The sequence below is a fragment of the Musca vetustissima genome, unplaced genomic scaffold (assembly GCF_032173495.1).
Source record: "Musca vetustissima isolate MV318-11 ecotype Yass unplaced genomic scaffold, APGP_CSIRO_Mvet_v1 utg21585, whole genome shotgun sequence".
NCBI lineage: Eukaryota > Metazoa > Arthropoda > Insecta > Diptera > Muscidae > Musca > Musca vetustissima.
Window position 1 is genome coordinate 41,423 of NW_026872787.1, and position 12,918 is coordinate 54,340.

General features: G+C 33.3%; 1 protein-coding gene across 1 annotated transcript; it reads left to right on the top strand.

The window, feature by feature from the left end:
• Nucleotides 1-6,385: 6,385 nt before the first annotated feature.
• Nucleotides 6,386-10,486, top strand: LOC133338572 (insulin-like growth factor-binding protein complex acid labile subunit). The gene is made up of 3 exons (XM_061546745.1): nt 6,386-6,641; nt 6,695-7,113; nt 9,512-10,486. Exons 1-3 carry the CDS (start codon nt 6,386-6,388, stop codon nt 10,484-10,486), a joined length of 1,650 nt encoding a protein of 549 aa, XP_061402729.1.
• Nucleotides 10,487-12,918: the final 2,432 nt, after the last annotated feature.

The following is a 12,918-nucleotide window of genomic DNA, read 5'->3' on the forward strand; positions in this document are numbered from 1 at the left end:
CGCAAAATACAGCAAATTTTAGGGGAACCGTAATATAGGGCCTTCCAGAAAGAGTGGAAAGTAAAAGTATTTATAATTTTTTTGTGAAGAAATTTAGTTCCCAAAGTACTTAATTACTTTTGACCCACTAGAGGTCAACAAATATTACTAATATTCAGTACACTCCTTCTAATTCCTTGTCCAGATTCCCTTCAACGTGGGTGGTTTTGTGATGTTCGGCTTTCAATTGAGGACTGTAGATCGACTCGAAAAAAATAAGTTTTCGGTCCACTTCATCCCAATATTATTATCTGATCATCACCGAAAATGATAGGAGTTGTCCTTGACCATACCTGGATACTAATGGAAAATTTCAAAGCGATGAGCGCTATATTTCCGCCCTCTAGTGTGGTAATGGGTTACTAAATAGTATCTGAGTACGTAAGCACCTGTAAATATTTAAGTGTAACTCCAACATCCGAGTACATGCGACAATAAAATTAGTATCAATTTAAAGGTCAACCACTCCTCTTGGAGTCTATGCCCTCCAGGATACAAATTTTGTCATTTTTCACACAAAAGTCAGGGTCAATTTGACCCGCTAAATATTGATCGATCTTTATCAAAACAGGCATGCTTATTCTTTGGCCCGATCCCCTTCTCCATCGCGGAGTTTGGGTCACATTTGTTGCCTCTGGAGCGACCAGAAAAACCGACTAAAATAAAGTTTTTGGTTATCACCTAAATATTAACCTATCTTTTCCAAAGAGGTCTTCATTGGACAGAACCCATCCTACATGCAAAATTTCATGAAGATTGGTCCATAACTGTGGCCTATATCGTGTTTACAAATTATAATGGACAGACGAGATATGACGATCGGTATACTTAAAGGTGGGTCTAGGACCAATATTTCGCGCCGTTACAAACTTTTGGGGCTGCACAAAGCTATAATACACTGACAACATAGTTGTGTGGGATATAATTAGGGAGGATATGAAAATGTATTTTAGAATCTTTTTTGTGAACTGAATTTAGTTTTGAAATAGTCTGGAATACCCCACAATGTTTTAGAAGTAGTACTCAGTCGTATTGTAGCGTACATTATAATCTAAATGTGAACTACATACAAAGAAATGATAACAACAACGTTTATAATTTGAATATTTATGTGTATGTACGTATATTAAAGCTAAAATATTTATACAAAAAACAAAATTGACCGGATAGCTGAATGAAGGAGGAAAAAATGAAATAAAAACAAATATGATAAGAAGAACAAATATGTGTATTGTAACACAGGCCAACTAATATTCGCACAATATTTAATTTGTTGACCTATGAACATTTATTTTATTACTATTGTTTTGTTATTATTAAGATAATGATTTTTTTTGTAATTGTTCAATATTTTGTAAGAAATTTCCCGTTTAAACATTTAATAGAAAGATTTTGTGGGATTCTAAAAATAGCTTATTTTTGATAAAGATAAAGGAATTTCCAATAAAAGGTGTGATTTTTTTGGTTTTAATGAAAATAATTGAAAATAATTGATTGAAATGCATGATCAGATGTTTGTTTCATAATAAACACGAAGCTGCTACTTATAATAGAATGGATATACTACCAGCCAAAAATGTCAAGAAAATTTAAGCAACCAAATTGTAATGTTGTTGGTCGATAGCGTCAAGAATTCCATATTTGAGGACTTGAATGGAACATTGTTTAATTCAAACACCCTGATAATTATTATCAATGTCTATAAAATCTATTTCATTTATTTTTCAACCTAATTTTTCTGTAAAATTTTTGTTCCCACTAGCCACTGATCTCATTACTAAAAACACAATATATGACTATAAATATTAACATCAAAGTGTTTTTATTCATTATAAATTTCTTTTTATTTTTACAAATTTGGTATACCATTGTTGGCCTGTGTTCTTGATTCCTGCCCCCACTCTCATCATTGTCACCTTAAAAAAATATTTCTAATAATAATTAGTAAAATAAATAATAATTTAAATTATGCTTAACATAGATACAATAATGTTATTTCACTATACATATTTTAATTATTTATAAATATTTTATTGTATTTTTTTTAGCCACCTAAGTTGTATGTAAATCAAATTCTGTTGATAATTATTTTTATGCGTACTTAAATAAATGTTAAGTATATTAACTTTCCTTAATCACTAGTTTGGTTATCTTTTGTTGTAAAAATTCTCATATTCCAATTGCATAAAAAAGCTAAGCTAAACAGGCAAATTATATTAGTTTTCATTCAAACATATTTATAAATTTTTGAAATATATACAAAAATAAATATATACATACATATATATATGTATATATACAACAAAATCTATACTGGTTGTTTTATTTTTTAATTGTACATTTGAATGTTTACCGAACATCATCTAAACAACCGTTCTAAGTATTTGGTCAGATCCACTTACTGTGTAATATATGTGATGTTCTGCATATAATGGCCACTAGACCGACTAGAAAATCTGACAAAAAAAAAAGGTTTCAGTTCATTGGACCCCCTAAATATCATTTCAACATCACCGAAAATTATAGACATCGTGCTTGACCACCACCGGAACATCTGGTAAAATTTCAAACCAATCTGCGTGACATTTCCGCCCTCTAGTAGAGTAATAACACTAAAAAATATCGTAACAAATCGACACCTTTAATTATTTATGTATATATCCCAAAGTAGGGGAGACTGGGTCAACTTCTGTAATGGCGTTTTCGATATGAAACCCTCATTGTACATCACTAGCTTTGATCCATCGATTGATAGAAAACCAGTAAGGAAAGCAGTAAAGTCGGACTGGGCCGACTATATGATACCCTTCACCACTTTGAGTATATTCTACATATGTATCCTAATACATGACATTTAACGAACTTAAATATGCGATCATTATCTATTATTAAACCGACTAACTTCAATTCCAACACATGCCATTCTGCAACCTATTCCATATTTTTTAAATTGTGTGCCGGTCGGCCAAACTTTGGGTCTTTAGTGCACAATTTACATTAAATTGGAAGAAAAGACATATGGGAGCTATATCTTAAACGATTTTCACGAAACTTAGCACACATCATCCTAGACCTAATTCAGCATGCTTTGCCAAATTTGGTGCAAATCGAAAGAAATATGGGAGCTTTGGTACACTATTTACATAAAATCAGACAAAAATATATATATATGGGAGCATTATCTAAATCTGAAACGATTTTTAAGAAACTTAGAACAATCCATTCTACACATAATTTGGTACGCTATGCATATTTCGTACTACTCGAAAGATATATAGGGACTTTGCTACAGCATTTACATAAAATTGAACGAAAATATATATGGGAGCTATATCTAAATCTGAACCGATTTTCAGGAAAATTTACACACAGCACTCCAGACTCATTTCAGTACACTATGCCAAATTTTGTGCAAATCGAAATATGTATAGGGACTTTGGTACACCATTTACATTAAATCGGACGAAAATATATATGGGAGCTAATCTAAATCTGAACCGATTTTTCCCAATTTCAATAGGGATCGTCCATGGGTCAATTAAGTGACCTGTGCCAAATTTCATCCAAATCGGATCATAAATGCGACCTGTACTTTGTTAACAAAGATACAAAGACGGACGGACAGACGGACGAACGGACAGACGGACATGCATAAATCGACTCAGAAAGTGATTCTATGCATATTCTCAAAAGGAACCATGGGTCTATCTCCATTATTTTTGCCTATTACAAACATATGGACAAAGACATAATACCCTGTACCACAGTGTGGTGAAGGGTATAGAAATGAAAAAAACACTATAAAAAACACCTTCGGCGTAGATTCAAATTTCTCGATTTTTTTGGATGTTCTTATATCCGTAGTCTACTGTATACTATTTCCTCAACATGTATTTGAGTTTGTCCCTAAAAATAATCCTTTAATATGGTTCGAAATTACATATATAAGACCAAATGTGCTTGAGATATGAGATAGAAAAAAGCTAATTCTGCTGGTGTGTGTGGCCTTGAGAGGTCGACGCCCGCCGCTAGAAAATATAACCTTAAAAGTCAAACATGGAGTCGCATATTAAAACAAAAAAGAACCATTAAAGGATCAGAAGTTCAACAAGGCTGATAGCGCTGATAATTACCAGGCAATCGGGTATGTTCTGGAACTCACGGTGTGTTCTTTTCACTTCACACATACACTTCACCTCAGAAGTTACCTCCTGTTCTGCATCTCATGTGATTTGAAATTTTCGAATTGCGACAAAAATAAACGCCGACATGGTATTTTGCAGAAATAGTGTTGCCATACAATATAAACTGTATTCGTTTTTTTCGTAGTTTCTATTATTTTTTAGTAATTTCGTAAGTTCTAATGATAATTTTATTAATTTTTTAATATTTTATTATTCGCAACATAAAATATGTGTATGAAAGACTCTTTACGGTCATTAATTTGTTGACTGATTTAAGGGGAACATTTGGTAACCATATCTTGTACGCTGTTATTTCAAATCAGCTCTTTGTGTCAATCGAAAGATTCATTGGGAATAAATGCAACACAAACCTAAGTATCTTTTTAAAATAGGGGTTTAAAAGCGTTTTATCTTAATTTTGTGATTTTAAACAAATTTTACGCAATAATAACATATTAATCTATCATCATGTGCCTTTTTTATTTATATAGAAAAAAATGAATGGACCCGAAAAATGAATGCACCCGACTCTCACTATGAAAATGTAAGTGTAAGTGTCAAATTTTACGATTCGAGTCATATAGGTTAAATCTTAATGTTGCAAATTTTAGTACCTTTAGTACACATTTATATAAATCCAATAGTAATCAGATTTCCCAAGTACGCACCAGTACGAATTTCTAAAATGTACATAACTCAATCCTACACAACATAGTGTTCCTATCTCCAAATTTCAGGATTCTAGCTCTATCGGTTAACCCAAAATTTAAATTGTACCAAATTTAGTACACATTTGTATGAATTTCCAAAACTTCCTACATAGCCCAATTCTACACCTCAACAGTGATTTCAAGACTTCAGCTCTATTAGTTCATCCAAAAATCAAATTGTACCAAATTTAATATCCAGAAGTATGAATTTCCAAAACAACATCCATCCTACACTTCAACCCTATTACCAAAATTCAATGTCCCAGCTCTATCGGTTCACCAAAATCCAAATTTGATACCATTTGGTACACAATAGTACGAATTTCCAAAACTTCCTACACAACCCCAATCCTACCCACCAAAAATTGTATTAACTCTAAATTTCAGAATCCCACCTCTATCGGTCCACCGAAAATTCAAATTGTGTCAAATGTACCTACATTTAGTATCTTACAATTTAAAATTAACCTTATTTCCAAATTTCAATGTTCCAGCCCTATCGATTTATGAAAATAGAAATTGTACCAATTATAGTACGATTTAGTACTTTTACACATTACTTTTTTTACACATGTGTACAAAAAATTCAAAACTGTCTACATTTTCTAATCCTACACTCCGATGTTAATTTTATTCCAAATTTCAGGATTCCAGCTTCATCTGTTTCTCCAAATTCAAATTGTACCAAATTTAGTACTGTTTAGTACTACTCTACTTCTTAACCATAATTCGCATTCCAAATTTCAAGTTTTTAGCTCTATCCATTCACATGCTACGAAATTGTAGCAAATTTAGTATATTTTAGTACTTTTCGGACACTTATAGTTCGAATTACTTTGCTACATCTGTTCTACACTCCATCAGTGACAAATGCAAGTGATACCACATTTAATACTTTTTAGTAGTTTTCGTACCATTCTAGTACGAATTTCCAAAACGCCGCCTTATCTGATAACTTTGGGCCAAGTGTTACCCTCACCTGTGTGCTTCTGACGAATTGCTTCGCGCGAACGGCGTATGACTTGTTTTGTGATCGCTATTTTCGGTCTTGGCTCTTTGGGATGTGTCCGTTTGGTTTCATTGTCATAGTCATACACATATTATTTGGCATCAGTGATGACCTTTTTGAAGAAAAAAAAAATTGAAAATCGAATATTTGCAACTCATGAAATTTAAAAATAACGGTTATTAGGCTATTGTACGAAATTTCAAAAAACGAAGTTCATTTCAAGACGAAAACGCAAATATCAACAAAAATACTAAGTTAGCACCATTAATTCGCGTAAACAAACCAAATAAAAAAACTCATGGAGAGAACCTGTTTTTTTTTTCTTTATCAAAAAGTATTCTTCGTAAACAAATGCAGCCAGTCTTAAATCTGAAGTCAGAAAAGAAACATTATTAGTCATAGAAGCAATCATATTCGAAAAAAAAATAATAACAATAAATAAAATGATCTTAAATTCATTGAGAATTTTAATTTTGATTACGGGATTGGTACCATTCATAAATACAAATCAGCAGTTTCTGGAATACACTTCAACGCATCAGCAACAACAACAACAACAGCAATATATTTCTGAGCATCCAGACAACGTTGTTGTTTGCATTGATATAGAGAAAATAAGGGATTTACATTCTGCCGCACAGAGGAATTGGAAACATCTAAAAATTTTGAACGAAAAGAAAAACACTTTTCAAATTAGTGGTAATTATTGTTGAAAGTAATGAAAATGGGAATTGAAAATTTTTATTTTCTAGAAATTATCAACTGTTGCAATGACTTGGAATCATTGGATTTATCTCAAGCGAGATCATTGGAATTAAGCAATGACGATGATGGCTTTAAAGCCCTGACAAATCTTGTATACTTGAACATATCGCGTACAGGTGTAGAAGAACTAAAAGGTTCCTACTTTTCCATATATAATAGACTGGGAAATCTCGATGCTAGCTGGAATTCTTTAACAGAAATAACATTTGAATTGAAGAATAAATTGTTGTATTTACAGTATGGCAATTTTTCACACAATTCAATAACAAATATCGAAGCTGATTTATGGAAATCATTTCAAAAATTGAAATGTCTACATTTGGATAATAACGAATTGAAAACGGTTAGCTTTCATAATTATCCCCAATTGCAATTGTTGACACTGAGCGATAATCAAATTGAAGAGGTAAGCTTTGTTTATGGTTATTCAAGTGCAGTTTTTTTTAATTAAATTAGAAGTAGGGGAAAACCAAGTTTTTTATACCCCCACCATAAGGATAACGATCAAAATATCAAAAATTACCTTAGGTTATAATAGGACCATTAATATACCGAAACAGACGTGAGAAAAAGATGATTGAAATTCTCATAATATTTAACTCTTATATATGGGTAGACAGATTTATCATCCAATGGGAATACAAAAATAGAGCGAATTCGATTTAAAAATGTGTCCAAAATTCTCTAAATACCGACTTAGGTCAATAATAATAATTTTTGCTGCGGAAATTTGGTATTTTGTAGTCATATAGATTAAAAAAATCTCTTTCCCAAAATTTATTAATGTTCGCCCCCTTTTACAACAGACAGACGGACATGCTTAGATCGTCTTAGAATTTAAGAATTTCAATCATCTTTTTTTCACGGGGAAGTCCCCACCCCCTGAGAAAAAGATGATTGAAATTCATAAATTCTAAGACGATCTAAGCATGTCCGTCTGTCTGTTGTAATCACTCTAGCGTCTAAACGAATTGAGATAGTGCCCCAAAATTTTGCATAGTGTCGTATTTTGTCTGCAGGCAGGTCAAGTTCGAAGATAGCTCCCATATAAGGGTACCCCCCAATTTTCGGTATTTTGAGGTTCTTGAGCGTGTTTTTCAACCGAACTCCCTGAAATTTGGTACTTTGAGTTCTTATTGGGTAGCAAATCTCCCCTCTATAAATTATAAATATAGGTCCATTTTTTTGGACAGCCCCCATACAAGGATACCCACAATTTTCAGTATTTTGAGGTTCTTGAGCGCGTTTTTCAGCCGAATTCGCTGAAATTTGGTACATTGGGTTCTTATTGGGTACCAAATTTCTCCACTAAAATTATATAAGGGTACCTCCCAATTTACAGTTTTTGGGGGGTTTTGACCGGATTTTTTTTTACCGAATTGGCTGTACTTTAGTACTTTGAGTTCTTATTGCGTATCGAATCTTTCCACAAAAAATTATAAATATAGGTCCATTTTTCGGTAGCCCTCATATAAGGGTAACCCCCAATTTTCGGTATTTTGGGGTTCTTGAGCCCGTTTTTCAACCGAATACGCTGAAATTTCTTACTTTGAGTTCTTATTGCGTAGCAAATCTCTCTTCTTGAGCACGGTTTTCAACCGAATTCGCTGTAATTTGGTACTTTGCAGTGGTATATGGTAACAAATCTTCCTACCGAAAATTATTAATATTCACCCCCTTTGAGGGGTAGTCCCCTTATAAACCCCTTTTTTATATTAAAATAGTTATAGGATTTTTTTCGTGTATTGGGGTTATCACATATACTATATTCCACCATAGTAAGGGGATATTCGGTAGACGAAATTTTCAGTTTATATCCCACATAGTATGGAATTCTAAAACGATTTAGTCGATTTAGCCATATGTTTAATAATTTTTCTCTCGGAGGATATCGACATAAAAACTAGAACGTGAGGTTTGAGAATGAACTGTATCGACCCGCATTTAGGACCAGATCCTACATAAAACATCCTTCCTCTTTAATATTTAGCGTGATGGACGGTATTGGGATTCAAAACTAAAATATTAGCTTGGAACTTGAGCTACAGCGGCCCTTAATTAGGCCTAACCCTTTATAAAATAAAAACACAAAGTAGTTGCTAATTTCTACACAATGTTGTCTATATTGGTCCCGCTTTAGTATTCCTCATATATAATATTGCCCTCTAAATAGGAGTATTTTCAGGACTTTATACACATGTTTCACCGTATCATGCGTTAATAACATATGTCAACATTTTAGGGTTTTTATATTTTAGGAAAACCCCCATTGAAATTGCTGAATTTTCTATTTATCCATTAAAAGAATTGTCGTTATATGTATGTTCCCTATGTTTTCATTTCTACAATTTGTCAGTATTTCTATGGCGGAGGGTATCCAAAGTTCGGCCCGGCCGAACTTAACGCTTTTTTACTTGTTTATATTAAAATAGTTATCTGATTTGTTCCGTGTGTTGGGGTTGGGTAGTCGTTACGTGGAATAGTGAATTGTTACCCTACAAAGACGTTTTAGCCATCTGTTGCAAACATTCCGCCTTCTAAAGATATTGTGATAAAAAAAACTCAAACATGACAGTAATAAAATATATCGACAGACATTTAGGCATCTCCTCAATATAGTAATACCTCCTGATTCTCATTGGGTAATTAAATCAACCAAAAATAATTCAGGACATTACCCACCATATCTCTAAAATCCGGAACGTTTACATTTATGTTAAACGTACAATTCATGGTGGAGGGACATTTAAAAATGTACAATAGTTTTTGTTTTAATAAATTTGTTTCTATTTGTTCATTTTCAGCTTACAATTAAATCATTCAGCGGCCTGGAAAGAATGGATGAATTGAAAATAACCTCAAATCCCTTGCATTATATTGGTAAACATACATTCAGCAGTATGACACAGTTGAAAACTTTAAACCTATCCGCAAATAGCTTAGAGCTATTAGATGTTGACGTCTTTGAAGGTCTCAATCGTCTGCTGAGTTTAGATTTGAGTTCCAATGATCTCAAAGAACTGACAGATAAGCAATTCGAACATTTAATAAAACTTCAATATTTAGACTTGAGTCGCAACCGCTTGACCGCACTCAATTCAACAGCGTTTTCAAATCTTTCATCGTTGAGGAAATTATATTTACAGGAAAATGATTTAAAAATGCTGAAATCAAATACCTTTGCCGGGTTAACAACACTGGACACTCTGGATTTGTCACAAAACGCACTGGAATATTTCGATGCAGATGTATTTGGACCGTCGACATTACCGCGTTTGAAAAAACTTATCTTAAAATCGAATAACATCAAACGTTTGCACCCACTGGCATTTGCCTCGTTGCCATTCATTCAGTATCTCTCGCTGGGCAATAATGAAATCACCACATTGGATGTACGAATGTTTGCCCCAATGCGACGTCTAGACAAACTGCACATGGGGAATAATCTATTGGAGGTTATACCTCCAGAGGTTCTTGATAGCCTGACAGATGTCAGTGAATTGTTGATTGATAATAATCGCCTTTCATTTTTGCCTGATACCAATGCAACATTTCCTCGGCTACGAAAAGTATCGGTGGAAGGTAATCCATGGCAATGTCCATGTTGGGATGAATTGGTGAACTTTTTGGAAATACGCCAAATAAGTTACGTTCGTGAGCAGAGTCCATACTACAGTGAACAACGACCGTTGTGCGTGGTAACAACGGTGCAAGCGTGTATTAAGGACAATAATTTGGTTAAGAAATATCAAATAGAAGATATTTATAATAGTGCATAAGGAGAATCAGTGTTATATATAGATTTATAAGATAAAATATAAAGTTTAAATAAACTACCCAACACGGTGGTAAAGGATATTATGTGTTTATTGTTATTTTTGGGGGGATACACAAATTTTCAGTATTTAAGGTGGAGTGTATATTCCATTTTCAACACCTTGAAATATTCACCGGAGATGCCACAAAGTATGTTGATCTATGCATGTTTGCCCGTCCGTCTGTCTGTTGAAATCATGATAGAGCTCCCAATATTTTAAAACAAGCTTTAGAGTTTTGGATATATCAGCGTTATAATATAGTCCCATATCCAACAGATATACGACAAAATAACCAATTTTTTACACATTTTAATAGAATTATTAAATAATTTGAATTTTCATTTGCCGTCAAATATTCGTGCTGAAAACGTTCAATATTCGTTCAATTTTTTCACGATGGTCCCCATATAGCAGTACCTTCCAAATTTCAATCGAGCCACATTGCCCAATATGCCTGATGAGTCGCTTAACCAACGGCGAAACGTGTCGCATAGTGGTGGGAATGTGGTATCTCTCTGTCGTTCCTTTTCTAAGGAGAAATAAATAAAAACATTTATTTACATAAATGATCTTTCGCCCTAAAAAGGCATAAATCTATGGGTTGACATTGGGTAACACATCCTGTTTTTCCACTTCGGTCAACATTTAAAATTAACGTCTGATTGATATACATCGAACTGTGCTGGTTTATTTTTACTAAATAAATCTTACATAAACAGCATAGTTCGTCAAACTAGCTCTCTCATTTACTGGACTTCGAAAAAAACAAATTTGTTAACAATTGTTATCAAATGCCAAGTAAACCGACACAACTATTATCTCCTAAGTTGTTTGTACAGTCTCAAGTGGTTGGTGAATCTACTAAGCTTCCACGTTGGGATACCCATACAAATTGGAGGAAGTAAACTTCTAATAGATGTCGCTAATTTCGATTATTAGTTCTGTGGAAATATATTTTACACAAAGCCAATAAAATGTTCGATGTTTGATTAGACATATGGGGGTTAACGATTAGTGATAGAAATTTGTACAAAACGAAGTTATATGTACAGTCCACTGTATTAAGTATTTCATTATTGACTTGGTTCAATGGCAACTACAAAGATGATGTTTTGTCGCTTTACCTCTTTTGTCCATGATGTTATTCGGAGGCACATAGATTACTTTAATACCGACTAGTGCAGCAGGTATTTTACAGATTTTCAATTCAGTCCACTCCCAACAGTTCTTTCTAAATTTTTAAGTCGATCGTTTACGTAATTACATAACCACCATTGGTCCTATTCGACAATAATGTCTGAATAGACAATTTGCTGCTGCCATTAATATGTCATAGGATGATGGGGTGAAATAATGGTTCAAGGCTGATAGCATGCTGGACTTACACATGTATATGAATTTCCGGCGATTTCTTTCTTATATGCCGTTTTTCTTATATGCGTATTAAAAATTACTAAATTAAAATCAGTTCACAAAATAGGTTCATATGTTTCTATTCATATAAATAATATTCTCTCAAATACAATTAAAAAGTATTTTATTTTATTATTTTAAAACATTTTCAATGTTAATAAATTGGCCAACAATCGTATATATTTTCTTATATGAAACGTTTTCTAATACCTTTGTCAGCTTTGGCGTTTGACAAACATATCTTATATCAGTGTTTTTCTTATACGCGTTTTTCTAATATGAAGCAATGTTTACACTAATGAGATGCTGTTGGGTTTTATACTCACCTTCCAACCATAGATATGAAATGCATTGTCCTTCATCATATGGAGTGGCTGATTCGTTTTCACGTTTTGTAGCCTCTACTGTAGAGTTGGGCAATCTATGTCACTTACGCGGATCGATCTTTCTCGTTCATTTTTTTAAAAACGTACTAGTTCCTTATGAAGTTCCTTTGTTCCATATAGTTCCTTTACTCCATACAGTTCCTTTGCTCCATATAGTTCCGACACCTACATAGTTCCTTTGCATCTCTCTCTTTTCCATTTATAGTTCCTTCGATCCATATAGTACCTTTACTCCATATAGTGCCTTTTCTCTATATAGTTCCGACTCCTACATAGTTCCTTCGCATTTCTCTCTTTCATCGTTCTTTTTTCGTTTTTGTCTTATTTTCAAACATAGTTCCTTTGCTCCATATAGTTCCTTTGATCCATCTAGTTCCTTTGCTCCATGTAGTTCCTATACTCCATACAGTTCCTTTGCTCTTCGTAGTTCCTTTGCTCTTTATAGTTCCTTTTCTCCATATAGTTCCGATTCCTACATACTTCCTTTGAATCTTTCTCTTTCATCGTTCTTTTTGTTTTTATACCCTTCACCACACTGTGGTACAGGGTATTATGTCTTTGTGCATATGTTTGTAACAGGCAAAAGGAAACGAG

Bases quoted from the DNA above. Each gene is read 5' to 3' on its own strand.
- LOC133338572 (XM_061546745.1), top strand. From the start codon at position 6,386: ATGATCTTAAATTCATTGAGAATTTTAATTTTGATTACGGGATTGGTA. The intron at 6,642-6,694 runs GTAATTATTGTT...TTTATTTTCTAG, and splicing joins AAACACTTTTCAAATTAGTG to AAATTATCAACTGTTGCAAT. The intron at 7,114-9,511 runs GTAAGCTTTGTT...GTTCATTTTCAG, and splicing joins GCGATAATCAAATTGAAGAG to CTTACAATTAAATCATTCAG.